The 26,213-nt window shown below is 38.3% G+C and overlaps 1 protein-coding gene across 5 annotated transcripts in view; it reads right to left on the bottom strand.

The window, feature by feature from the left end:
- Window positions 1–26,213, bottom strand: part of VEZT (vezatin, adherens junctions transmembrane protein) — a 57,505-nt gene that overhangs the window by 23,259 nt on the left and 8,033 nt on the right. For 2 of the 5 annotated variants that reach the window (XM_054058395.1, XM_054058366.1), the window contains exons 2-6: window positions 16,793–16,927; window positions 10,040–10,129; window positions 7,427–7,602; window positions 4,337–4,609; window positions 51–200 (exon numbers count right to left, since the gene is read on the bottom strand). In XM_054058395.1, coding sequence (XP_053914370.1) covers window positions 51–200; window positions 4,337–4,609; window positions 7,427–7,602; window positions 10,040–10,129; window positions 16,793–16,927 — 824 coding nt within the window. Of the gene's footprint in view, window positions 1–50; window positions 201–4,336; window positions 4,610–7,426; window positions 7,603–10,039; window positions 10,130–16,792; window positions 16,928–26,213 lie in introns of those variants that run through there. The other 3 variants (XM_054058404.1, XM_054058376.1, XM_054058387.1) reach the window with 2 other exon arrangements.

Here is a 26,213-nt window from a genome sequence, read left to right as displayed (position 1 = left end):
GGTAGTTAACATGGAATATCTGAACTCATGGGTTTTTACAAAAAGGATATTTTTTCAGCATGTATAGAGTAGCCAGTCTTGAAGCTCGAAAGTTGGCTCTGACAGATCGATACACAGCTTTCCGGAGACCAATGAGATGCTGACTAGGATGTTGTCCAGCTTTATTAAATGGGCAAGCGGCACTGACCCTGTCAAGCAAACTTGAAAAGTAAAATGTGATACAACTGTACAGATGTCCTAAAGTATTTTTAAAAGACAGTACATCAGATTTCGTATTCCATTACTTAGAAAACTTTTTCAAACCACTCAGTAACTATGAGAGCACAATCCCCCTCCCTCCCAACATATCAATGATATATTTAATCAAGATTTTAGATAAGCACCCAGGATTCCTCAGTAGACAGCTTGATTCTGTTCTCATCTTAGCCAAGGTAAAACTTCTAAGGGCGTTTGTTTTCTCCAGTTTTCCAAAATGATACACTAAAAGTAGACAGGCCATAACATTATCTCTGCTACAAAACTGTTGCAATAGCACTTTAAGCTTTGGATGTTTTAACACACAGATATTCAACATATACCTCTTCATATGCAAATTTCTTCTTTAAATGTTTTTTTTTTCCAGAAAATAAGTGCAACTACATATTGTTTTTCATGCAAAGCACTATATTCTTTCAACCTTCTCCATGCAGAATCTTCTCTATTTCTTCAACAGAAACATGACTGATATTAAAACGGTTTACATAACAACTCATAAAGTACTTTAAAATCCGTATAAAATACAACCAAACTGTTAATTTAAATTTCTAAATGTAAAGTTAAAATGCTAGTCTTGCCATACATTTCACTAGGGAATACAGCATGTAATGTAGTAGATGCTAATCTCCAATGTTTTCCTAGATTTTGAAGGTAACGATTGGAAATGCTTATGGATAAACTCTCACATCAGTTTGTAGTCTCAAACCCTTGTGAACCATCAGAAGCAGGCTCAAAGAAAAGGGGTAAAATTCTTCTACCATAAAAGAGAGAAAGAGATCTATTTCTGCTACAGCAAGGTAAGCATTTCCAGCTCCAACAGAGAAGAAATATAGCACAACTCCTGCACAGTATGTACTGCCAGCATTCAGCAAAGCAATTTGCTTTCCTTCTGGGATGACTTGTTTCACTGTTTTTTATAAAATAATTCTTCTTTATTCCTGTAATGTTAAATTAGTATAATTTGCTACAAATGTCTATGTGCCAGACATTTCATATCCCTAACTTCCTAATGTTCCATTTATCTTCTATATGTTTTAATTGGACTTACAAAATGTTATCAGCTTTGTGTATCAGTCACAAATAGCAAGAAGAAAGAAAGGTTAAGGGTGAATTTCCTCTCTCCTACTGCTCCAAATATTTTACTTCTAAAGAAGAGTGACTTATTTCTCCATTAATCTCACAACCCAGACTTCAAATGGGCTCTCAACTTTTAACAAACTCATACAGACACATTAATAAAAACCTTAATAAACATTAATAAATACCAATATGTGTTTGTAGAGTTTGATTCTAATTTAAAATATAGTGAAAAGGGATCATTTTGGAAAAAAGCTTATTATTTCAGTGACAGACAAGGAAATAACAACTTGCTGCTTACTGCTGCAGCCTTTCATTATCTATTCCTACAGCCTTCATTCTATAATGTGCAAGACAATGGACATACTTTCATTACCCAGTGGAAATTCCAGATGTAACCCGTGATCAGGTTTCATTTGTCTAATTGCAAATGAAGCAGTTAGACAGAAACACTGCCATTCTGCCTGAGCAGAGCACTGCCCTACCTTGGCTACACAATTTCTGTAATCCAAATTGCCCTGGTGAGGTCTCCGTATATCTGTGCATCACAAAGCTTGTAGCATGCAGACATATCTGAAATGCCAACAGCAGCGTTAAACACTTCTGAAGGCCACTCTGAAATCAGAATATCCACCTGCCTTTGAGAGCAGCTAATGTAAGAGTGGCTTCATAGGGCCCTTAGTTCCTTTCCTAAGTAGCTGTTGTGGATTTCTTTTTAGGTGGGAGGGGAATGAAGGCAAAACAATGTCTGAATTCATTAAGCATATAGTAGTCACTACCACGTAGCAGTAAACCAGTGAACCAGTGGGGAACTGACCAAAACCTCATCATGAATAATTTAACGTTAACTGAGACAGTCGAATATCACTCAGCAAGGAACAAATAGCGTAGAATAAAGCAAAAACATAGATATTATATAGCATATGTAAATTAGTCTGTGAGAACAGAGCAACGGATGGTGCAACGGGGAGACAAAAAGAGCAGTGGAACGTAATGAACTTCAGGTCAAAGCTGCAGACCTGGGCGTGCCGTATCAGAGTTTAGCTAAGCATAGCTAGCCAAAATCTGAACTCAGTCTTATTTAAATGTCAGCTTCAGTACCTTTCCATTCACAACATGGTTAATGCACAATCCAACCCATGCTCAGCTAACAGTATGTTAAAACAGCAGTAAACATATCACTGAACAGTGTGCTGTGCTACCTGGTTGAAATCCCATCCCTTCAAGGATGTAAAATGACACAAGAAGGCACTCATTAACTTGTCGGGTGCAACCACTTCTATTGGCATGTAACTCTTTCTGAACAAGACTTTGACAAGGTTACTACAGGAGAACATACTAAACCTTGTTCTGCTAAGGTTTATTGTAGCAAAATTCTGGAAGAAAAAAATGGGGTGGCTAGTTTTTTGGATTACACATGAAGTGAAGAATTCCGTGGTGCCCCATGCAGAAACGTCTCTTGCAAATACAGATGCAGAAAAGGACACTGGAGTTGCAACTTCCTTCAGTATAAACCAACCGAAAACCTACACACTACTGACTTCCTCGTACCGGACAGTTGTTCCAATGAGGATGCTGGCACAGTCAGATTTCTCCCACTCCATCCATACTCCAAAGTCTTTTGAAAAGCTTGCCAGAGTTTTAAGTAAAGAGGCTATTAGACCAAGCATCAGCTTAAAGACCAGTCTGTTTTTTGTTAATCTGTTATCTAAGACACATAGTAAAAGAACAAGGCACCAGCAATTTAGACATTGACCACAAGTTCATCTGCTTAAACCCAGGAAAAAATCCAAATGTTTTTCTCATCTGTAATTTGGACAAGCCCTAACAATAATTTCTTCTAAGAACCCATTTGCAAAGATAAGACCGTCTATTGCTTAACTATATGCTTCCTCAGCAAAAAAAACAGACCAAACCAAACCACATAGCTAGGCAGACCGAAGACATGCTTATGCATTCCAAAGGGAGAATTAAACATTTCTTCAATGAAGCACACAGAAGGTACCTCAAGCTAGAAAATTAATTCAAAATGTCAACTCTACATTTTCAAGCTTGCATGTAAAAACATGTGCCTGAGCGCAGAATAGTTGGTCTGGCATGAACAAACATTTTCTTGGTGCACACACGGCATTTTCTTTAATGTTATCAGAGAGAAAGCAACTGGATTTTAGCTGTTGGTGTTTTCCCACCTCCTTTAACCTAAAGTCCAACTGGCAAAGGTACATATCTAACTATAGGCTATTACAAGGGAAAAGCACAGATGGCAATGAGAGTGCACAGGAGTGGGCCTGTTGGCCTTGGGATCATCGCATGCACTGAACATGTTCTAATGTTCTCTCACGCAGCAAATAAGCAGAAGTTACCAAATAGCTACAAGAGCAAAATAACCAGGAACACTCTCACATCTCTTAAGCCGACAGGAGGTAAATCCAGCAGTAAATAACTTAAGAGTCTAAACATCTTGGCAACTGTATGCCAGAAAAAAAGAGCAATGTATGCTTTACTTGAGGTGGAAAATGACTTTTGATGGTCTTTGCTCATTAACACACTCTCATCACTTCAGACTGTTATTTATTAAATAAAAAGGATTTCTTGTCATCATGTTTTCAAAAATATGAATGATTACCTGCAGGTCAATTTATTTACATAATAATAAGAAAAGATAGAAAATCCCTCAAACAACCAACCCTCTAAGTGACTTCTCAAAATAGTTACGTACAGTGGTTCAAAATCCATTTCTTCATGTATTTCATTTCAAAGCAGGAGATTTCAAAGGCATACAAGTGTAGTGAGACAATTCTTTAGGCTACAGGGGCTTAACACTGAGTTGTTAGAATTCATACTTTTAGTATGAATGGTAATTATACTATTTTACATAAATGAAAAGGTTGAAGTATTATGTTTTTCAGTAATTTAACTTGTTATGGAAGACTGTAACAAGACAATTTTAGAAGACATCTGGCTTGAATGGATCTCTATTAAATAAAGTGAAATACAGACTCACAGGGTAAATCCTCTGGAAATTACTTCAGTCTCTTGAATGAGTCGTAGAGCTTTCCTCACGAGATTAGTAAAAGCTCGGCTATTTGCCACTGTTTCTTCCAGCTGGATACAGTATTTTCGCAGAGACATTTGCAGCTTGGCTGTCCTCCATGTGCCCCACACTCGAAAGACTGCATAGACAAGCAGAACAAGTCCCCACAGCAGCCACGATGATTCCTTCCACGAAGGAAGTATAAACAGCGCACTTACAAAGGCAAGCAGCAGCGAGAGATCCCTGCAAACGGAGAAAGTATCATCAACCACAAATTCCGGAGGTCAAACAAGTGGGAAAATCATGAAGCTTTCAGTTACATTTGAGCTTAGGACATCTTATTTCAGGGCTTTTATGTAAGTCCTGAAGGGAGGTGTAAACACCGAAAACTACTCCTAGTGGCAGATTTAGATGTATGTGTCCATGATATTACTTGGTCAGTATACTCTAAGGAAACATTTATCCAGCTTTTTTATGGCATGTGTAAACAATAGTGTACGCCTTTGAAAGGTCAACTTCTCTTACACATATGACTTGGGAAAAAAAAAAAAAAGAAAATAGAAAAATTAAAAAACCTGACTACTCAGCATTATAAGCCAGGGTGGGTAGGAACTGGAATATCTGTACTTCCAGGTTCAAGAGTACAGTAGGGAAGGGCATGTTTCTTTTGGTAACAAAACCCTCAAGCAATGCCAGCTTTATTTTTTCCAGATTCTGACTCATTTAACTTGGACACAAACACACCACTAGTTTTTAACATGCTTCTATAAAAATGGCTTGAATATTAGTTTTAAATAAATAGGCAGTTTCAAAAATCCTTAAAGGAGAGAGTAACTGGTATCTCAGTTCAGCCGTTTCTCAAGAACACTTCAAAAACTTCATAAAGCTGTTATTTTCATCTAGAAAAATTCAATGAAAATATGTAACTGCTAGAAAACACAGTTTCATATATAGTCTTATAGTTGTGGTTTTGTAAAATTATGACAGTCTTCATGGAGATGAATGGGATATGGCTTTCATGGATGAGATACGGGCTTCAAGGTGCATAACAACTTTAAGTTTTCAGAATTTGTTGAAAGAAAAATATTTGCCTTCTTCACCTCTTAAAGCCGTGCATCTTGTATTTAGTTTTGGAAGTACTCACAAGGAGTATTTTCCCATTTCTAAAATAAGACATAATCTTGGTTTGGGTTTCCACAAGCTTTAAAATTGTTAACCCTTCAGGGCTACTGACAGGTTTCAGCAAAGATACAGGGTTAAAATATTCCAGATATGCAATTAACTTTAAAATGGGCAGACATGAAGTCTATAACTTCCTTGGTACATTTAATAAAAAAAAAAATGCACACACACAAAGAACTAATCAAAATAATGAAAGACTAGAAGGTATTTAAGAGCTCACTTTGTCCATTTTCAGTTTCTGGTTAATCCAGATCATCATGGACAGACTGAAGAAGAAACTGGAGACTTCACAACCCACCCAGGTAGCTAAGTATCTTCAGAATTCAAAAGATTTCACCGAAGTTCAATCTGAATCATTGGCAAATGTATTGAATTGTTTTTCCTTCCCTTTTCTGAACAGAATAAATGATAATCAATCACTACCTTCTTACCTACCTTCTATTCATTGTAACACTGTTTCATCCCACCTCCATTTTCTCCATTTTGACCAAAAAACCCTAGCACACTCTAATGTTTCCGCAACATTATGCTTCTAAATGAATTATTCTTCTTGTTTGGCTCTGGACTGTCTGTAATTTGCCTATGCTTCTCAAGTGTCACATCCAAATGAGATGCTGTAGTTTAACCCAAAGCTTAGGGAAACAGAAAAACTAAACCCCACATCCTGCTTATAAGAAGGACGCCAGGATGAGATTTGCCCTTTTTTGAATAATTTGCTGTTGCATTCAATTTCTGCTCTGCAACGATGCAGGTCCTTTTCTTCAGTAGTACAGCCTACCCAATTATTCACCACTTTGCTTGTTAATTCGATTTTCCTCTCACAAGCATAGTATTAAACTTTTGTCTTTTAATGACTTTTCTATTGATTTCAATATATTTCTCCAAGCTACTTTTCTGCCAAACACAGACTTGGTGTCATCTGTGAGCTGAGCAATATTCACAAATTTCTAAGTGTACCTTATCTCTGAACAGTTAAAGAAACAATGAATAGCGTTGGGACCTGGACAAATCACTGGAAAAAAATCTAGTTCAAAGGTCCTCTTGTTTGACAGAGAGCATCAATAATGACGTATTACAACTAACACAGTTAGGGTTTTTTAACCTGCAGTGGCTTTATAACAATTTTATCTCTTTTTCTAACACACATATGAAAACATAGCAGTAGGCTGTGTTATGAGATACTTTTATCTACTGACTCCTGTCCATTTCTGAGCAAGGCACTCTGTCAGAACACCCACCACCTTATTTAAATATTTGTTAGCCTGTTTTGGTGTTCTACATCCGAAAATTAATTGCACCACCCTCAATCCCCAACATATTTTATAAAGACCACAGCAAAGACAACACTTTGGGGAAGATTTAGATTAGACATTAGGAAGAAATTCTTCACAATGAGAGTAGTGAAGCACTGGAACAGGCTGCCGGGGGAAGCTGTGGATGCCCCCTCCCTGGAAGTGTTCAAGGCTGGGCTGGATGAAGCCATGAGCAGCATGACCTAATGGGAGGTGTCCCTGTCCACAGCAGGGGAGTTGGAACTGCATGGGCTTTAAGGGCACTTCCAACCCAAACCATTCTATAATTCTATGTCTTATTTATCAAATTCACCACTGTATAGCTTTAGAAGTTCATGAATTAATCAAACATGTTAGTTCTTCCTTCTAGCATATATTAGGGTTAGGAAGTATCTGCTCATGTAGATATCTGAGTTTGAAAACCCACTCTTTCAATAAAATGCTTAAGGAAAAAAAAATGCTTATACAAAAATGTGGGGATTAGTGAACCAAAGACTCAAAGACCTGAGGAAAACATAGTTAACACACAACATATTTTTTTCTTGTTTCTCAGTGAATATAGTGGGAGATAGTCTCTGTACAATACCAAATATTAGGAGTTGCTAGGGAGCGTAGCGTTGGAAGCTGTCCATTTTCCTGTTGCTTACACTGCCCTGCAGACAGGATACTGGGGTCAAGGAACTCAATCAGTTCCACATCCTCCTGCAGCAGAACTTCCTGTTGCAGGATGGTACGGAGCGTGTCAAACCGAAATCCAACATCCTTACCACGAATGGGCAGGAGAAAAAACAGGCATTAGTAAAGAATATGCAAATTCTCAAAATTAAGCTGCAGAACAGGAAAACTCCCACTCTACACTTTACTGACAACAATCTGTTCCCAAAGACTGCAGGAATATTTCAGATAAAACATAAGTAGCTTCTTCATTTTTATTAAACTTGCTTAACGTTAAAAACTCATATTTCCTAACAGTTCAGACTTGCAGGATGCATCGCACTGACTTTGTGATCTGACCTAGATAGTAACAATAGCTGGAAACATGCCACAGATTATGCCAATATATTTGCGGAAGAACCAGAGGGGGACTATTATCTATTAGAAGATAATTAATAAAACAGCAAATAGATTTTTTTTTTAATGTCATGACATAATTTATGTCATTAACAAAACCCCAGAATATTAGAAAGAGAAATATTACAAATTAGTTAACAAAGTCACCTGTGTGCACTTAATAATAGGGTCAATGCACTGGACTCAAGCCCCCAGCCCAGACAGCGAAGTCTTCTCCTGCAGGATTCTGTGACCTTTCCCAAGGGAACTCAATCCAAACATGAAACAGCATGGGACACTGAAGATCTCACACTTGCTAAACTGCAGGGAGATACTTACCCATGGATTTGATGTCCTGAAAAGTATTTGCTACCTTTTTTTCCCTACGGCTCTAGTTCTTCAAGACAAAGACACATATCTTGATGATAAATATATTCACCAGAAAAGCCCCCTGAAATTTTAGTTTGCATACTGCACCAAAGTATAATTACAAACCACTTCAAGAATGTCATAACAAACTCCAACAAACGCATGTGCATCTTTGCATCTAGTGAGATTACAGGAGGGAAAGAGAATATTTCTGTAAAACCCTCTAATAGAAGTTGTTAACAGAAGTTTGATATTTCGTAGCACAAAATCTGTTTCGTTCTGTCATAGACAGAATGCAACCATATTTATACAGCCATAAGAGAGCCAATCAAAAGTTCAATTCCATACATTGATTTCACTCATGATGACTTGCATTCTACCTCTAATAGAAAACATTAGTTTCAGGACTGTGTGTGAGAGGAAACTGCCCTCCTCCAAGGCATCCTGAGTCACTTTAGCACCCTACTGTAGCATCCAGGAGAAACATGTTTTCCATTTTCTTTGGTAGTGTCTCCATTTAAAGAAGGCAAGGCTAAAAAAAGCTGTGAAGATATTACCTTTGATTCATAGGGGAAGAGGGAGGAAAAAAAAAAGACAAAGATTAGTAACAAGAGGTTTCAGAGGAAATTTTGTCCTCTTGAGATAAGGGAGAAGAAATAGCAATTGGACTCAGCAGAACTCTCTGAGAAATGGAAAACCCTAACTTCTCCTGTTGCTCAACTTTTTTTTTTTTTAAGCTACATATGAAGACATCATCTTTATAGCACAGAAAAAAAAAATCCAAATTCTAACTTTCAGATTCTGGAACAGCCTGACTAAAGTGACGTTTGCAAGCAAGACTAGGAACCTGAAGCAGCTAGGTGCAAGTTAAAGCACATCTCAGACCAGCCCAGGCTAGAGATTGAACAGGCTAGAATGTGGCACTGCAGAGAACAGGTGTAAAGGCAGCATAAAACTTGTTTCTAACTATCCAGGGGAGAACTACCACCCTTCAGGTCTATCCCACACAGGCTGACCTGGGCCTTAGAAGTTCCTGCAAGCTCCAGGACAAAGAGAATACAACTTCTGGTGAGGCAGATGGATACCCAACTTGCTTCTAAACTGCTGAGATAAGAGCACATGGGTAGTATAGAGAACTGTTTTTGCCTCTTCCTCCAGCCCACCACTACACAGATGTAATCTGCTCTTAATGCATGGTGCTGTTCCGAAGCATTATAAAGGAGATGCCTTAATTTGCCTCACTTTTCCCAATTGCAAAAGCCATGTGGAGACCAGTGAAAGAAACAAATGTCCAGGATGGGTCAAGGGGTAGTACAGCTGCACCGTGTTTGTGCTATGCCCGAACTAACAAGCTGAAACAGAGGGGGAAGCAATACTCAGATGAAGCTCTAGAGCCTTGAGCTGTCTGCAAGGCGCTAGGTTGGACATTCTCAGTCAGTGTTTCCAGACTGCCTTCCACTGAACAAGGTAGCTACACTGTAAGTTAACTCCTTTCAGCTTTCAGGAATTTATTTTATTTCTTCTACATTTTATTTTAATTTTTCTTTCACATATTTATCTTCAAGCTGGCTACCAATATTTTTCCTGTCCTTGTGTGCCAAAGGTGCCTGGCACAGTAAGTCTGAAAACCCAAATCAATATTATCTGAAGAAGAAGTAAAACTCTTAGAGCCAAAATCAACAGTACAGACCAAAGATGGTGTTAAGAGGATGAGGTACAGAGGAGAGGAAGACTTGTGGATTAGGAAAGGAAATGGGGAAAAAAGAAAGTGATCACTTACCAGTCGGTGAAGTATGTCATCGTTTTTCTTATATTGCGGAAAAGGAAACCAACTTCTAAAGAATTCAACTAGTTTTGACAGGGTGCTTTGCTGAAAGGAACAGAAATTACTCCAATTAAAAAAAAAAAAAACCAACAAGCCAAAAAAAAAATAACAACAGACAATTCCTTTATTTCTGCCCTTGTTAACTCAGACCCAAGTACCTGTAAGGAAGTTTCCCTTACTGTGTCTGGCCTAACTTCAGAGTACACTAAGGGAACATCTGCTTCCTGTCAGTTTGCCTGGTGAGAAGAGCCTCAAATAAAGCTTTTGGTAACCCCACCTATTAGGAGCATAATGCATTGTTATGCTGTACTGTTAAAAATAACTACAGTTAGAAGTAGCTTGATCTCAAGTTGGCAGCTATTGATATGAAAGACTTTCTCTCTCCCTGAGGATAAAAATAGCAGTGAAGTTAAATGGGTTACAGGGACAGAAGAAAAGATCAGGAGAGGAACACCCTCTCTTTGGCAGACCACCACAGCTTGAGGACAACACTCTGGAGGAGTTGTGAACAAGGAAGGGTGACTGTAACAAGAGGAACCGTCCCAGAAACTCCCTGTCCCAACCTGCTGTGCCATCAGGTACTTTGTCTCTGTGCTGCTTCCTGTGCAACCTAAATCCCCACTTTCATCTAAACTGTAAACAGAACTTTGATCACCATTAATCAGAAGGACTCCCTCTCGGTCGTCACACGTTTTACTCATGTATCTTCCTAAAACAAGATACATGAAAGATTGTCATTAAATAGTTGCATGATTTTGCTTTAGCTTCTCAATGAAAAAAATGGAGGTTTTGACACACACTGCATATCTGCTTTCCTCAGACAGAGCTGGCAGGAAGTATTTTTCAAAATATTTACTCACACCTATTTAATGAATTCTGAGGCCCTGCTTCTTCATCTTCAGACTGTTGACATGTCGTGCAATCAAATGAAATGTGTGCCAAATACAATTAATGTGAGGTGCTTACATTTCGTGGCAAACTGTTTCAAAATAAAATGAAAAACCCTAAACAGATTATAATAGCTTATTGTATAAAGAGTGTCTCCATTAAATCTGCTTCTTCTGTTTCTCCCTCTTGTTTGTTTTTTTTTTTTTTCCTTCCCAGCTATAAGGTTGGAATCACAGAATCACAGAATGGTTTCAGTTGGTAAATACCTTTAAGATCATCTGGTCCAACCACCGATCCAGCCCTGCTAAGTCCACTGCTAGATCATGTCCCCAGGTACAGCATCTACTTGTCTTTTAAACACCTCCAGGGATGATGACTCAACCACCTCCCTGGGCAGCCTCTTCCAACGATCAACAACTCTTTCAGTAAAGAAATTCCTTCAAATATCCAGCCTAAATCTCCCAAGTTTGCAACAGCGAGTCAGGGGAGAAAGGCTTTGAGTAATGTCAGAAATTGTCACCTTAAAGCCTTTATGCTTCACAGAGCAATTTTTGAAATAACTTACTTTGGCATCCATTTAGGTAACCTAACTCTAATTCTTCTTTATGTATGCCACATCTTTCTGCATACAGATAGAATTGCAGACCTACGTCGAAAGGAAGTGTTTTTAGGTCAGTGTCAAGACAAACCATTAACAGGGTTTCATAACAATAGCTCTTCCTGACACACAGAAATCACTGTGGCTTATTAGGAGGAGCTCTCCCAGCAATCAACACTTCTTAGACTATGGAATAAATCCAAGTGGTTGCATTTTGATGTTGCTCAAGGGCACTGACATAAGTTAGAAGAGGAGCTGGGTGCAGCACTAGATTTATCCTCCAAATGTCTTGTTAAGTGGTGCAAAATAAAACAAAATTTTCCTATTACAGTTTGTAGAAAACTGAGATGAACTAAACAAAAGCCCTTGCTCTGTATTTGAGTTGCAGACAGATACTTCACTCAGGAGTACTTTTCCCAGTACTTTGAAAGCAAAGAGTTTACTACTTTACCATTTACTAGTTAAAATTATGCCTCTTGGAGCCTACCAACCACTTCATACATCCTTGGGGTTTTATCCTGAACATTTAAATTCACACCAAGGATAATTTTAAACTGCTGCCAGCTGACTAAACTAGACTGGAATTACTGAAAAAAACCTCCATGCTAGTAAGTATCTTTTGGTTTATTTTCCCTGGTCTAGTTTAAAAACAAAAATCTGAGCTTGCATAAACACTCAACAGGCATGCCAGTGCTTGAAAACACAAAACATGACAACCCACTGTCTTGGGCTGTGACCCAGTAGAGTACAGTAACACACTAAATTATTCAGATCCTTGGAGTAGTGCCTCACAGTTTGCATTCCCACTGGGAGTGTTACTGTCAAGTAAAACAACTTGCATCAACGCACAAGTCAGGTCATGTCGCCAGTGCTTCTGGAGTATTCTTCTTGCAACTTCAGAACACTGCTGAGTCAAATTCTCTGTCAACTGAGTGAAAATTATGTATAAATCCCAACATTTTTTAAAAAATAGAATAGGACATGCACATTTCAGCTACATTAACTGGAATCTAAAACAAAATTCTAAGGACTTTTATAGGACTTCTAAGGACTTTCTCGTTGATACAGGATGAACTTGAAAGAGCAAACTAGCAGGTATCTCAAATACATCATCATTCACACTGGCACCTTTCAAGTCTGTGTGTTTCAGAAAGAAGATAATGCTACAGGTGTTCAAGGCCACCTTGGATGGGGCCTTGGGCAGCCTGATCTAGTGGGAGGTATCCCTGCCCATGGCAGGGGGTTGGAACTAGATGATCTTTAAGGTCCCTTCCAACCCAAGCCATTCTATGATTCTATATTAAATACCTTAACAGCTACCCTGAGCTAGCATTAAGTGGGGTGGAGCCCTGGACAAAGGCAAAGGACTGGTCCTTCTGCCTTTGCACACGAGGTCACCTGCACAGCTACCAAGGGTTAGTCCCAACACAATCCTCCTCAGGAGCTGCCTCCAGCACCAGCCCTGTTCTAGTGATGAGATATTATCACATCTAAGATGGTACAAGGTGTGACAGTATAATCAATTTAAACATTCAGATATGCAGAGCAGTACGGGAAAATGAGTGAGAAAGGAAAAATGTAAATGGGAAGAAACACATTCCTTAAAGACCAAGCAGGATTACCCAAATAGGATTTAATTCCAGAGAACAGTTCTAGGAGCTCTAGCAAAAAGTGCTTTTGATTATGAACTGACCATGAGACCAGAACTATTCCTGTAACTTACTACAGAGATCAGGACAGCCAGGACCACTACATCTGTAATTACTGTGCTAAATCATCACTCTGTACTCCTTTAAATGGAAGCCTGGCATTTCATCAGCCCTCAGAACACAAAGTTGAAGCACCTTTACAGCTTTTCAGCTCAATGTTCATTAAGACCATGCTCAATGCTTCATTAAAAAGTTACCAAAACCACACACACACAAAACTATTAAAGATATGCTTCCAATTCAACCGATGCTTCTGCCTTTCACTAAGCCTGAACCATATGCTCTGCTTGGCAGGACAGCAAGATACAGCAGCAGTATCACACTAGAATCAGTCACTAGGAACCTCTTTTTTTTTTTTTCCTGGATTTGGCTTTGTTTTTCAGTCCCTGAAGACATCAAACAACATCTTAGCCTTGCCAAAATCTCGCTACGTGTCACCAGACTATCTGCACAGGGTTCCTACTTGACTGAATACAAGAGGAATAAACAGTCTAAACTCAAAGGCAAAGCAATGCTGCAGCTTTTCTATTTTTATTTTAATGAAGTGTTTAAGGTATTTGTAAACTTGCTTTTCAGAAAAAAAGGGAAATGATACACACATACTAGGCATCACTCAGCATCGAACACCATTGACTCCCAGTGATTATATTTTGCATTACACTAAGACTAAACTAGGATAATTTGATACTAGGACTGTGGGTAGGTACACGTTCAGAACTCAGAAACCATTAGTTTCCCAGACATTTATCATTTCAGTAGACTCGGCCAGCAAATCTGAGAGAAGGGAAGTGCTAACAGTCTCAAGTAAAAATGAGGAAATGATTGGATTGGAACACAAACAATTTGCCTGTACATCACACAGAAGATGCAACAAAGCCTCAGATCCTCCAAAATCCAGCGTCCTCCTTTAAATGTGCAGCCAGCTGCCTCTTCCTCACTCTTTTTCCTTTTGAGACAACCTACCAACATGGGACACAGAAATCAAATGCCAAACCCCAGACTTTCTGACCTCAGATTACGAAAGAAAAGCATTAACGTGCCCAAACTGGTAGAGGAACAGCAGCAGAAAGAACCTATAATATTTTATCACTGGTAAACAGAGGTTTCTTCCTTATTTTCACTATGTATCCTTGTCTAGACAGAGATGAGACAATGTGAATGTCATCCTAGTATTTGTAAGAAATGGGCAGCTCATTTTTACACACCACTCCCTTCAAGCTGAAAGGCAAACCATGACAAATTACTTCTACATCTGACACAATACTGGAGGGCTTGCTCCCAACACAATAAAATCAAGTGTAAAATGCCTGAGGGGAAGGGAGGGGAAAAAAACCCAGAATACTTGAGGCTTTTAAAAGCAGTGTATCTTTATACTTTTGAGGTCCTTAACCACCCAGCACTTCTGTATTAAATTCAGTTGCAATTATATACAAGAACACAGCATCAAACTGCTTTACCGACTTCCACAAAAGTAATGACGCAGAATGAAGTAATGCACCTAATAAGCGATAGTCCATGCATTACTTCATTGTAAAGTACAGATAATCAGCCAATGAAATGTGTCACTGTAATTTTCAGTTAACAGTGGTTTAATTAAAGTCTTCCTACACTAAGTCAGAATAGGTATCTTCAATGTAAATGTACCACAAAACTGCCAATAGCTTAAAGAGAAAAGATATTTTCAGGTGTTTTCTTGAGGGTTATTGTGAGCCAGCTGACAATTCTGAAAAGTAAGGGTAGTGGGCCTAATATTTCCATGAATGCTTTTAAAGGTAGTTAAAATCAAAGTATAAAAACCTGTGAATTAAACCCTGAATTAAATTCAGCCTTGTCTTTCAACCACTGATAGAAGCAATCATTTTTACAAATGCAATAGCTATCCACATCAATAGTAACAGTAATCAATTTATTCATTACATTTGAAATAATTTTGCATTGGAGAAGCCAGCCATGGAAGCATGGAAACACTGCAAGAACCACTTCTCCTCTTCCCTCAGCTAATCTGTTTCTTGGGCTCCCAAAGCCTCAGCACACAAGACTGGAGTTCTGTAGAAGGCTCCTTCATAGTTTCTCTCTACATGATTGCCAAATATTTTGAAAAGCTGTAAATCCTACAAGAACAGGACTAAACACAGGGATTCTTATTATCGTAAGATTATTTTTGACAGGCTCTGTCTAATCCAGGTGCTGGCCATACAGTGGTACTTAACTGGTTTGTTCGATGGATACACGCCCTGCATCTTATCTTTGTGGTCATCTTTGATCAGAAGTGGGGTGTGAGAGAAGAGAGACAGAGCACACTCACAGAGGACGAGATCTAGAGGGATGTGTCCCTGCCCATGGCGGGGGGTTGGAACTATATGATCTTTAAGGTCTCTTCCAACCCAAACTACTCTATGATTCTATGACTACACTTCTCAGAAAGTGGGGACCAAAGCTGTGAAGCAAAGTGCGCGGTTCACCTGCCCAATAGATGAACACAAACTATGACTCATCTCTCCATGAAGAAAGACTCCAAGAGGACTGAAACACAAAGCAAATTGTTTCATGTTTTATTATGCTGCCTCTTCAAACAGACTAAAGAGTGTGTGAGGAAGTTTATAGTCTATGCAAAGAGTTGCTGAAATGAGTATCACTATATGAAAACATGACCTACCCACACTTCTCTGAATACTGCCAGATGAATAAGATTCACACTGCATCTTCTAAATTTCAGCTTCAAAGCCTGCATGTCAAATCCTTGCAACCGCACCATACTATTCTAAACATTTCAAAATGCACACATTCTTCCTCCACATCAGAAAAAAATTGATTATTGTTATTCAATTCATACACTTCTGAATCCTACCTCACCCAAGATCCTACACAGAGTAGAACAGATTAAAAATCCCACAAGGAAAAATGTGTTCCAACCTAAAACAAATCGTAGAGAAATAAGAAGTCTGAGCTAATCAAGTTGATGATCCCTGTCAGCTGTTACTGTTAGAAAACTTCCATAACTTAAGCACAGTTCTACTATCTCATTCAGATTGGTTACTTATTATTTATACTTCCCAGAAACCCTCTTTCTTAATATGTTTTGTCACAGAGTAAGCAATATTTAGCAACTGAACGCCTGAGTAGGGCTGGGAACTATAAAGTTTGTTGTTCCAACAAATTACAGGTTTTGTTCCCAGAATGTCATGCTAAGCTAACACAGTGATATCTAGTAAATATCACAGTAAGATAAATTACAACACTCAAAAAATTTCACTATCAAGGTCTCTTGCTTTCTTAGCTTTCATAAGTGCAAAGAAACACTTCAAATTATGCTGGCAAACCGTGCATTTCCAAACACATTTGTAAACAAGGCATGACAACTGTTTGGGGTTTTTTTGTTTGGTTGCATTTTTTCTTTTTTTTTTAAAAATACAGTAAGATATTTATTTTTTATCCCCTTTGATTTTGCCTATTTGTGAAGTAAGGCAGTTCTTTTTCGAGAAGTTAAATACTCAGGAACGGGAGAGCGCTCACTTTCTGGGGAGCATGCACAGTCCGCTCTTTTTGGCTTTCTGCTGCTGCACATTGCTCTGCCTTCTGCGACACAGAGGAGCATACTTCAAAATCTGTCTGTCCCAAGTCTTGCAGATACTGGTAGAGCGGGGAATTCTGAAAAAGAAAAATGAGAAAAAAACAATCACTCCCTGTTTCCCACAAAACACAACTGTGAATATAGCAACCACAAAACCAACAATGAATGGATTGAGATTGGATTGAGAACAGCCATGCAGAGACGGACTTTGGGATAATGGTGGATGAAAAACTGGACATAAGCTGGCGATGTGCAACTGCAGCCCAGAAGGCCAACCATACCCTGGGCTGCATCAAAAGAAGCGTGGCCATCAGGGTGAGGAAGGGGATTCTGCCCCTTTACTCTACTGTCTTGTGAGAACGCACTTGGAGTCCTCCATTCTGCTCTCGAGCCCACAGTGCAGGAAAAACATGATCTATCAGAGCAGGTCCAGAAGAGGGCCACGAAAATAATCACAGGGATGGAACACTCCTCAAATGGTGGAAGGATGAGACATCTGGGGTTAATCAACCTGAAAAAGGCTCCAGGGAGACCTTACTGTGGCTTTTGAATAATCAAAGGGGGCTTAGAAGAAAGACAGACTTTTTACCAAGGTCTGTAGTGACAGAACAAGGGGTAACGGCTTTAAACTAATAGAGGGGAGATTTAGATTAGATACAAAGAAGAATTTTTTTGAGGGTGGTGAGGCACTGGAACAGGTTTCCCAGAGAGGCTGTAGATCCCTGGAGGCCATGCTGGATGAGGCTTTGAGCAACCTGATCTAAGGCAGGTGGTTGGAACTGGATGGTCCTTAAGATTCCTTCCAACCCAAACCATTATGTGATTCTATGCGACAGGAAAAAACCCAACACAGTTAATATCAACAAAGATAAAATTTTCCTTTGAATACGTTCCTTAAGTTTTATTCCCACCATAAAGAAAGAGGCTGCAAGAGAGCCAATACTAAACAATATGACGAGAAACAAGCATGCAATCAATCAACTCTTCTCACAGGAATATTTCTTTCTAGGTTACCTGACAGGGTTCTTTAGCTTATAACTTACATGTTTTCAATAAATTATTTATCTGTTAATATATTTTAAAATATTCTGTGACTCTGAAACACTTAATGGTTTCCTAAAGTTTATAAAAATTGAATAGATTATACTTTGAACCACTTCTACTGAAACAAGCTTTAAAAATAGAGCATTTCTCCAACTTCAATAAATAAAGCCTCAGTGTAACCTGATTAGGTACCTCCAGAATATTTTACAGAAAAGGAAAATCAAATTAGAAAAAGGTTTCTGCTCTTTCCGAGGATGAATGCAAAGGAGTATTACATTTTTTAAAACAAATAAATGACAACAACAAAAACCTTCAGCTTTTTTAAGCTACTGGCAAAATTACTAACTTACAAAAAGTCCTTAATTTAACTTTGAGAAAGTAAGTAAATGTGATTGGCAGAGAGTGGGGTTTTGCATGTTCAAATGTTTATCTATACAGCCATCAGAAATTTCTTGTTGTCATCTGCACCAGATATCTAGATTTACTTAACTCTCATTTTTCTATTTACAGCCACATACATGGCAATACTTAGGACAGACTGGATGGAAAGGATATTTATGCTAACTTCAGTTCTTCTCAGGACATGTGAGGAGACTGCTCTTTTAAGAAAACCTCTCAGCAATCAATCTGAAATATTCCGGTTAGTTAGGGATTCATTTTGACCTCTGAAAAATCTTATCAACGTCCCACACCAGCATGTGAACAAACACAAGCAAACTGCACAGGAAGAACATGAAGCATGGTAAGAATTAAAATGTACAACCAGCAAGATAATACAAATACTGTAAAGAAAAAGGAAAAACTTTACAGTGAATGCACAGCTGTGAAGGTCTGCAGAAAGTACCACCAACAGAATACCTACTACAAATTGTTACATTAACTATTAACATACTGGTGCAAGCTGTGAATGTGGCTTATCTACTGTGACTGTACCAACATGGCCAAATCTCAAATGACTGCGTGCCGTACAATAAAACCTGGAAGTAATCACTCATACCAGCTGAATAAACCAACCTGTTACCTCCAGGGATTTTATAACTGCATCACCACAGTGTTATTTTGATCACTCTTATCTATTTGAAGCATGCAAATTCATTTTTTTGCACACTCTCCCTGAATCACAACAGATTCAGTACCCAGTCATGACCTGAAACTCAAACAGTCGTACCAATTCATAGCTCTGTGCACGTACAAACAATCTTCCCTACCCACAATGACGACTGTGAAAAATGCTAGGATAGGTTAATGACTCATTTACTTGCGGGAATTTTTCCAGTGTGACAACTCTATCCTCTTTTTTTTCCAAGTACCGTTCCTCCATGGTTGAATACTTGTTCAAATGCATCTATCTGTACTTAAATAATGTTCTGGACTGGCTGGAAAGAAGGCATGTTTTCCCTTGAATAGAACATGTCAGTTTACCAGAACTACTTAATTAAAATGGAAAAGAAAACATAATAGACTGGAATACTTCTCTTATTTAAAACAATGTTAAATTCCCTTAATAACTTAAGGACAGAATTCAGAATATGAATTGATACGCATAACCTTGTCTTCTGAAAATGGCCTTCACACACAGTCAGGTTGTGCACTGTGGGCACACTTGGAACAACTTGAACACCCCAAATGGATGAAGAAAGGCTGAGAGATAGAGGCTCTGTGCATTGAAGACAGAGAAAATTATCTAAAATCCTGAATACCACATCTAGTAAATCTGTTGTATAAATTTAAGAATGCCTAATTATTCTCTTTTACTGGGTATTTGGCAAAATGAAAACTTTCCATCCACCTGTAAACAGTACATCTCCTACTCTACAGAAATAGTAAAAAATACACCCTCTCTCCAAACGATAATGAAACTTTAACCCCCAGCTAGGATGAATGATTTTATTTGTTCTTGTACTAAAGGTAGAAAACAGGCACCTTAATAGGTTTTACATAAATTCCTTCCCATTAACTTTTCAAAGGCTTTTGCAGGGTCTCGTTATGGGTAGATTTGCAATTTTTTACCACTGCTTGGAACCAGAAATAAGTTTTCTGATTATTGAGTTAAAAAATGACAACTGAATAAAATTTAACTTGAATGTTTATTACATATTCCTCCAAGTACATAAGGGTTCCCCTCTTTCAGTTTCTCAGAAAGTACTCGGGCTATGACAATCCTCCTCTGGCACATCTCTCTGGCTGCACATGCTTTCTCCTCCCTATTCGTTTTAAAAGTTTATTTGTATAATTTAAGGGCACATTGGAAATCCTTTTTTATTAACTTAAATGACGAAGAACTACGCTGTGCCTAAAATCCTTTATTCTGTAAGTAAAACCACCATTGTTCCCCTTTCTGTATCCATTAGTAGTGTGTAGGATGTGGGCAAAGAAAGTGCTGAATAAGAAGTGGGTTGAGGCCTTTGTGAAATCAGATTATTAAGAACCTTAATGAACTGACCATAGAATCCTTCCATTAAGAGTGAGTTCTCTTATGCAACACACTCAGCTTAACATTTTCCTCAGAAAATTTGAAGATTACACTCCCCTTCTATTAGAAATATCACTGATGGCATACATACATTAGCCTATGTTAAGATAAAAAACACACATTGTTTATTTGTTATATTTCATGTCCTAGATATTGTTCAACTTTAAATTACACTGACAAGCCTGCCACTTGTAAAGCTGTGGCCTGTATAACTTCCTGAGGACGTCTCCAATCGTCTATAGCAAATTTCTCCCATGACGTATATAAGGAATGGCTACAAAATCCAGTAAAGAAATTTTAAAAGTTGAAGGGTAGATTTTATGGCCGTGAACATTCACACAAAGAATTACCAAAGAATGAGAAGACTATTAATTATGCAACTACAGAATTGCAATATAATAACATTAAAATATCGTGTTCTATATACGTTTAGTTTGTTCTGAGTTTAGCTACCTGTTCAGCACATGTTAGCCTTTGCTGTCACTTTGGTAGACGTGTTTAATCTGTTGGTTTTTTCCAAATGATAATTCATAACTTGCTGTTATTTTGGAGGTGGTTTAAGCTCCGACAGTGTTTTTGGCATATTAGAAAGACCAGCTTCAGATAAACATATCCATATTTTAAGAAGAGATATATATGTGCCTGTTTCAATACAAGATGCAGAATTATTACACTTAAAGCTCACAAAGCATATTTTCATCTTCAGCTTTACAAACAATAACTAAATCTCATAATGTGTCTGATGTCCCACAAATTATAGCTCTGTATTTTTAGCTTACATCCAAACCTCTCACTCCTAAGTGCCTTCTTTCCCATAAAAAAAGACCACAGATATACATATATTCTTGCACATGCACTTCTAACTGTGAGAAAAGGTTCCCGGTTTCAATTCCTGCTGTCATTCATCAGCATTGTTAGGCATAGCTGGTTCCACCTGCAAATGCCATGACAACATTTAAAAAAACCCTGTTTCTTCATTGGGGAAAATAGGAGGCATCTGCCTTTTCTCACCCAATACTCTTTGCGCAAAATCCAGGCATTCATTTTTTCAACAGTCCAACATTAAAAAATAAAATAACAATTTAAAAAAGAGCAACTGATTTTACATTTCTACATATATTGTAGATACTACACTTTTAGTTTAAGAAATTCAGGACATACCACAAAGTTTATCCCTCCAAGCAGTAATAGGTTGTAATTAAAAAAAGCCCAACCATAATTTAGACTTGAGAGAAAGCTTTTATGTTAGACTATGAGGCAAAGGGACAGCAAGGTTATTTCAATGGGCAGCATGAAAAGGAAATTTAAAATGTAAAGTATCACCTTCCTATTAATATTGCACCATATTACTCTAGAGGGTTCTATTTCCGTATGGTTTTGAATCTTTATTTTTCAACGGCTGAACTTCGATACTAACTAGACTAGCTAGTATCACTCATGTCTGACAGTCAGGTTCATTTGTTTATTTCTAGTTGTCTCTGGCAGAATCACACAGTAATGAATCATTTACAAAGTAGAGAAGAAAAAAAATAATTCAGTTTATTGTTATGCTACCATCATACTGCCAATTGCTGATGGGAAACATAAAGTAAGTGAGGATATCAAGACAGGGTTTTTCATCAATATGCCGTATTTATTTCTGAAGCTTCTTCTAAGTTTCTTCTCCTAAGTCACTTTCTGAGACCACACAGATACAAGAGACAGGCACTACATTTACAGTCAGGACAGTTGTTTATTATGCTACTTGTCAAAAATGTGTGCTGGAAACAGAAACAGTTCCAGGACAGACAGAAGACAAAATGTCATTATTCTTTCATGTACTTTGTAGAGATTATATATGGAAAATCTTGTTAATAAGGGAAGCAAGGTAGTCAGAAACTGTCGATGCACGGAGTAGGAATATATTTTTTGAAAATGTTAAGAATTAGGTTTTCTGGGGACTCAGCAGAAACTGACAATAAAATAACACTTATCTTTCTATGATTTTTCTAATTCACTAGAATCAGTTACACCGCAAAGCCACTCAGTTGTAACTAGCTATTTATAGAATAGTAGAGTATAGGTTTACATAAGCTCCTGTTTCAAGAATCAAGACAGAAAAACCTTTCCTCCTCATTCACAACTCCCTGAGCTTATTTATTTTAGATTCACACTACTAAGAACTATCTCACTCACATGTTTAATTACAGTTCTCCTTTTTTCATTTTTAGAACTGGTTGAGTCTCATTCTAAGCCCAAGTTACATTCTGCAAGATTAAAGAACAGTCCACTCAACTCGTTTTGTTTTTAACCCCTTCCCAATGCTTATTTTAATGCAACTTGGCATACAGCACTGACTCGGTTAGAAAAAATCATCACCTAAACTGAAGACCAAACATTGTGTTTGCAACTCTCAGCAGTTTTACAGTAAAAATAAATACAAAAAATCCAAACCAACCTAATCATTAAAAGATAAATCACGCATCCATAGCATTGTGTACTGCTGTCCTATGGAAAGGTGGTCACAGAATACAATTTCCTGGCCTCAGAAAAGGGCTTATTTATGACAGAGACCTACTCAAATAATTAAATCTATTGTAACCTTGCAAGCACAGATATTGCACTTCAGTACATGGGGCATTTTGTGCATATTCTGAGAAAAACCTTTTGCAATCACAAATTAGGTTAAGACACTTATAGCTTTCAGTCTTGTTACAGTAGCAGCTGGAAATCAAAGCCACACCCAATTATTTTTGCTGATGCATCATGGAGTAAATGACTCAGGATTTCTCCATTAGAGAGAGACGGGGGCTTCCCATACCCAGCATTCTTTACTATCATAAAATTTAACACCTAGTAAATCCAAGCTCTAGCTTCCAACTGCAGCTAATGTTGCAGATTAACTTTAGAAGTGATATTTAATGCCATTGCACAGCACAGAAGGTTTAAAGATCTCTTCTTAAAATATGGATATGTTTATCTGAAGCTGATCTTTCTAATATGCCAAAAACACTGTCGGAGCTTAAACCACCTCCAAAATAACAGCAAGTTATGAATTATCATTTGAAAAAAAACAACAGATTAAGCACATCTACCAAAGTGACAGCAAAGGCTAACATGTGCTGAACAGGTAACTAAACTCAGAACAAACTAAACAGTATCGAAAGCTCCCCTTTCTCTTCAAAACACAGATTCAAAGAAGTTAAGCTAACACTCACAGACAGGGCGATCTTTGTCTCCTGGAAGAGGGCATTCCATTTTTCTCTTCGATACTGCTCCCATGCACCTGATAGAATCTCGCCTGCCTCCCCGTTTCTTTCTGTTTGTCCCTCCAGGATGACCTGAGCCGAGGATGTGAAGCAGCTGTCACTGTAATCGCACCTGTGCCCCTGCACAGTAGCATTTTCCTGATGGCATCAGCAGATGCAGTTTGAAACTTCCCAGGACCGTGTGATTTCTCCTGACTAATGTGGCTTTCTAACTGGGGGGGAGGGAGAGAAGGATGACAGATTGCTAAAGGCTTTTAAAAAGATACTGCCTGAAAGAATTATTGCACATCGATCTTCTATGCAGCCATTAATAAGACTTTCCAAGCAACAGTATTTAAAAGCCTTGGTCATATTCTCCTGGCTGGTTACCACCTCCTCCTGTTCTCCCTGACAAAGAGCCAGGCGCTAACAGGGCTGATTTTAGACAATGACTTCAAGGCAGGAGAGAGTAATTCAAATTTCCTCTTCTGCTCTCACCTCGCCTCCACAGGAGCATAGACCTTGGTTTCTCCAGCACTACTGTATCATCTGATTTAGAAGCAGGGTCCGAGAACTACTTTGAAGCCATTCGTCTATAACTGCTCCTGGATATTTTCTGATGCACAATTTATCTCTAATTCTGCATGCACCCACGTGTTCTGAAGGGTTTGAAAAGTTTTACAGCCTGTCTATAGCTCCATATCACTGGATTGGTGCAAAGGAAAGCTCTTTTCTTCGCATTTTCAGCAGGTGGTTGCACTCATGGAGAAGTCATAGAAAGAAATATTACCTAATCGACAAAGCCCGGAAACTCATCTGCAAAGGGATCTCTGGATTATTTACCTGTTCAAAGGTAGACAAGTGAATACAGGTGAAAAGCTGAGCAGGACCTTTCTGACAAGGACAGAGATGAAAAATACTTGAAAAATTACAAGTTCCAGTGGTAAACTTTACCTTCCCTGGAGGACAGGGTAACAGGTCAGCCAGACTCTGTAGCCGGAGCTTTGGGTGGGAAGTCACTGATTATGCAGGCCATTGGACTAGGCTGATGAAGGAAAACTGGTCTGGTTTATGCCAGTTACTAACAACACGCAGATTTTACCCTTCACTTACACTCAAAACTGAATTAATGAAATTAATGCACCTGCCTGGTAAACTAGTGGAGTATTAACGAAACATTTCGGAAAACTCTTTAAAACACCATCTCCAAAGAATTAACTTGTTTATCTGTTCTAAGTCATGTTAATTTTGACTCCTAATAATGACACACTGTAAGCAAACATCTTTACTGAAGTGCAAAGCATCCAAGAAACAACAGGCAGACACATTATAAAGACCAAAATAAAAAAAAAAAAGTGATTCACTGTACTTTTCAAGTGTCTCAAGGAAGATGATTCACGACTTAAAGTTGTGAGAGAAGTCCTGCGGTAGTAACTCCCATAAACATGACCCCAGAGTAATTAATACAAAGGAGGCTTAAAAAATGTTTCCACCAACAGACCTAAACTTTTACCATGGATCATCAAGTACTTTTGTCTTCAAATTTTCTATTAAAAACATTAAAGGGAATACAGGTTCACACACCATGTAACCTTGTTCTCTATCTATTCAGATACAACACCAGTGTTATCAAAAAATGCCTAATGAGCTTACTTGGCCTCCACAACACCCAGACTGCTCTTTACATAGTTTTAAGCCTGCAGTTTCTTTTATTTTCTCTCTGGTATCACCTGCCTCCCAGTCATGGGATAACAAGGAGCACAGCCTGTCCTGCCCTTCCTCTTAGCAGACTGCTGAGAAACAGGATATCCAAAGTAGTCCTTTCGTCACTATTCCAGGTGCCTCCACAGCGCACTGCAATTTGTAGCAGAGAGATCTCCCCAGGCTGCAGTTACACGGTCAATTTAATCTGCCGCTCCCAGTGGGTGAAGATGAAAGCTGCAGTACCATTTTAGAACGCTAACGGTAATATTTATACAGCCAAATGGTGAGAGGGAACAAGGAACTGATCTGATTGTAAAATAAAAAATAAAACCCATCTCTTCTGTTTCTTTCTCAGCCAGTTTAGTTTACAGTCAAATCAGTCTCCTGAGCCACCCACGAATCTAGGTGCCAGCAAGAGGAAGGAGATGGGAATAAGTAGGAAAAGAAGAATGAAGTTCCAACACCTCTTCTGCCAACAGCCCACACCTCAGGCAGACAAAGCACAATCTCAGAATCAGTACTTCAGAATGACAGGTAAACTGTGTTTTTGGCAGAACTGTGTAATTCAAACTGGCTTTCTTTCACGCATAGGTATAAAATGAATGTACCGCAGCTTTAGTCCACCTAATATTTGGTGAAAAACGTCTTGTTGAGGGAGCATTACTGACACTACCACTGAAGATGAGAGCGTTCCTCTTCATCTTCTTCTTTTTCCTAATTTGTAATGTGTGAGACATTAATTTTTAGAACACAACGCATTTATAAGCCTGATGCTTGGCAAAAGTCACATTACTTTGCAAGTCCTAAAGTTTTCAGGTTTTTGAAGGAATGTGACTTAAAATTTTCATAGTCTCGTACCATCATAGTATAGTTAGGGTTGGAAGGGACCTTAAATTTATCATCTAGTTCTAACCC

The sequence above is a fragment of the Cuculus canorus genome, chromosome 1, assembly GCF_017976375.1.
Source record: "Cuculus canorus isolate bCucCan1 chromosome 1, bCucCan1.pri, whole genome shotgun sequence".
NCBI lineage: Eukaryota > Metazoa > Chordata > Aves > Cuculiformes > Cuculidae > Cuculus > Cuculus canorus.
This window is presented reverse-complemented; position numbering and strand designations above follow the sequence as displayed.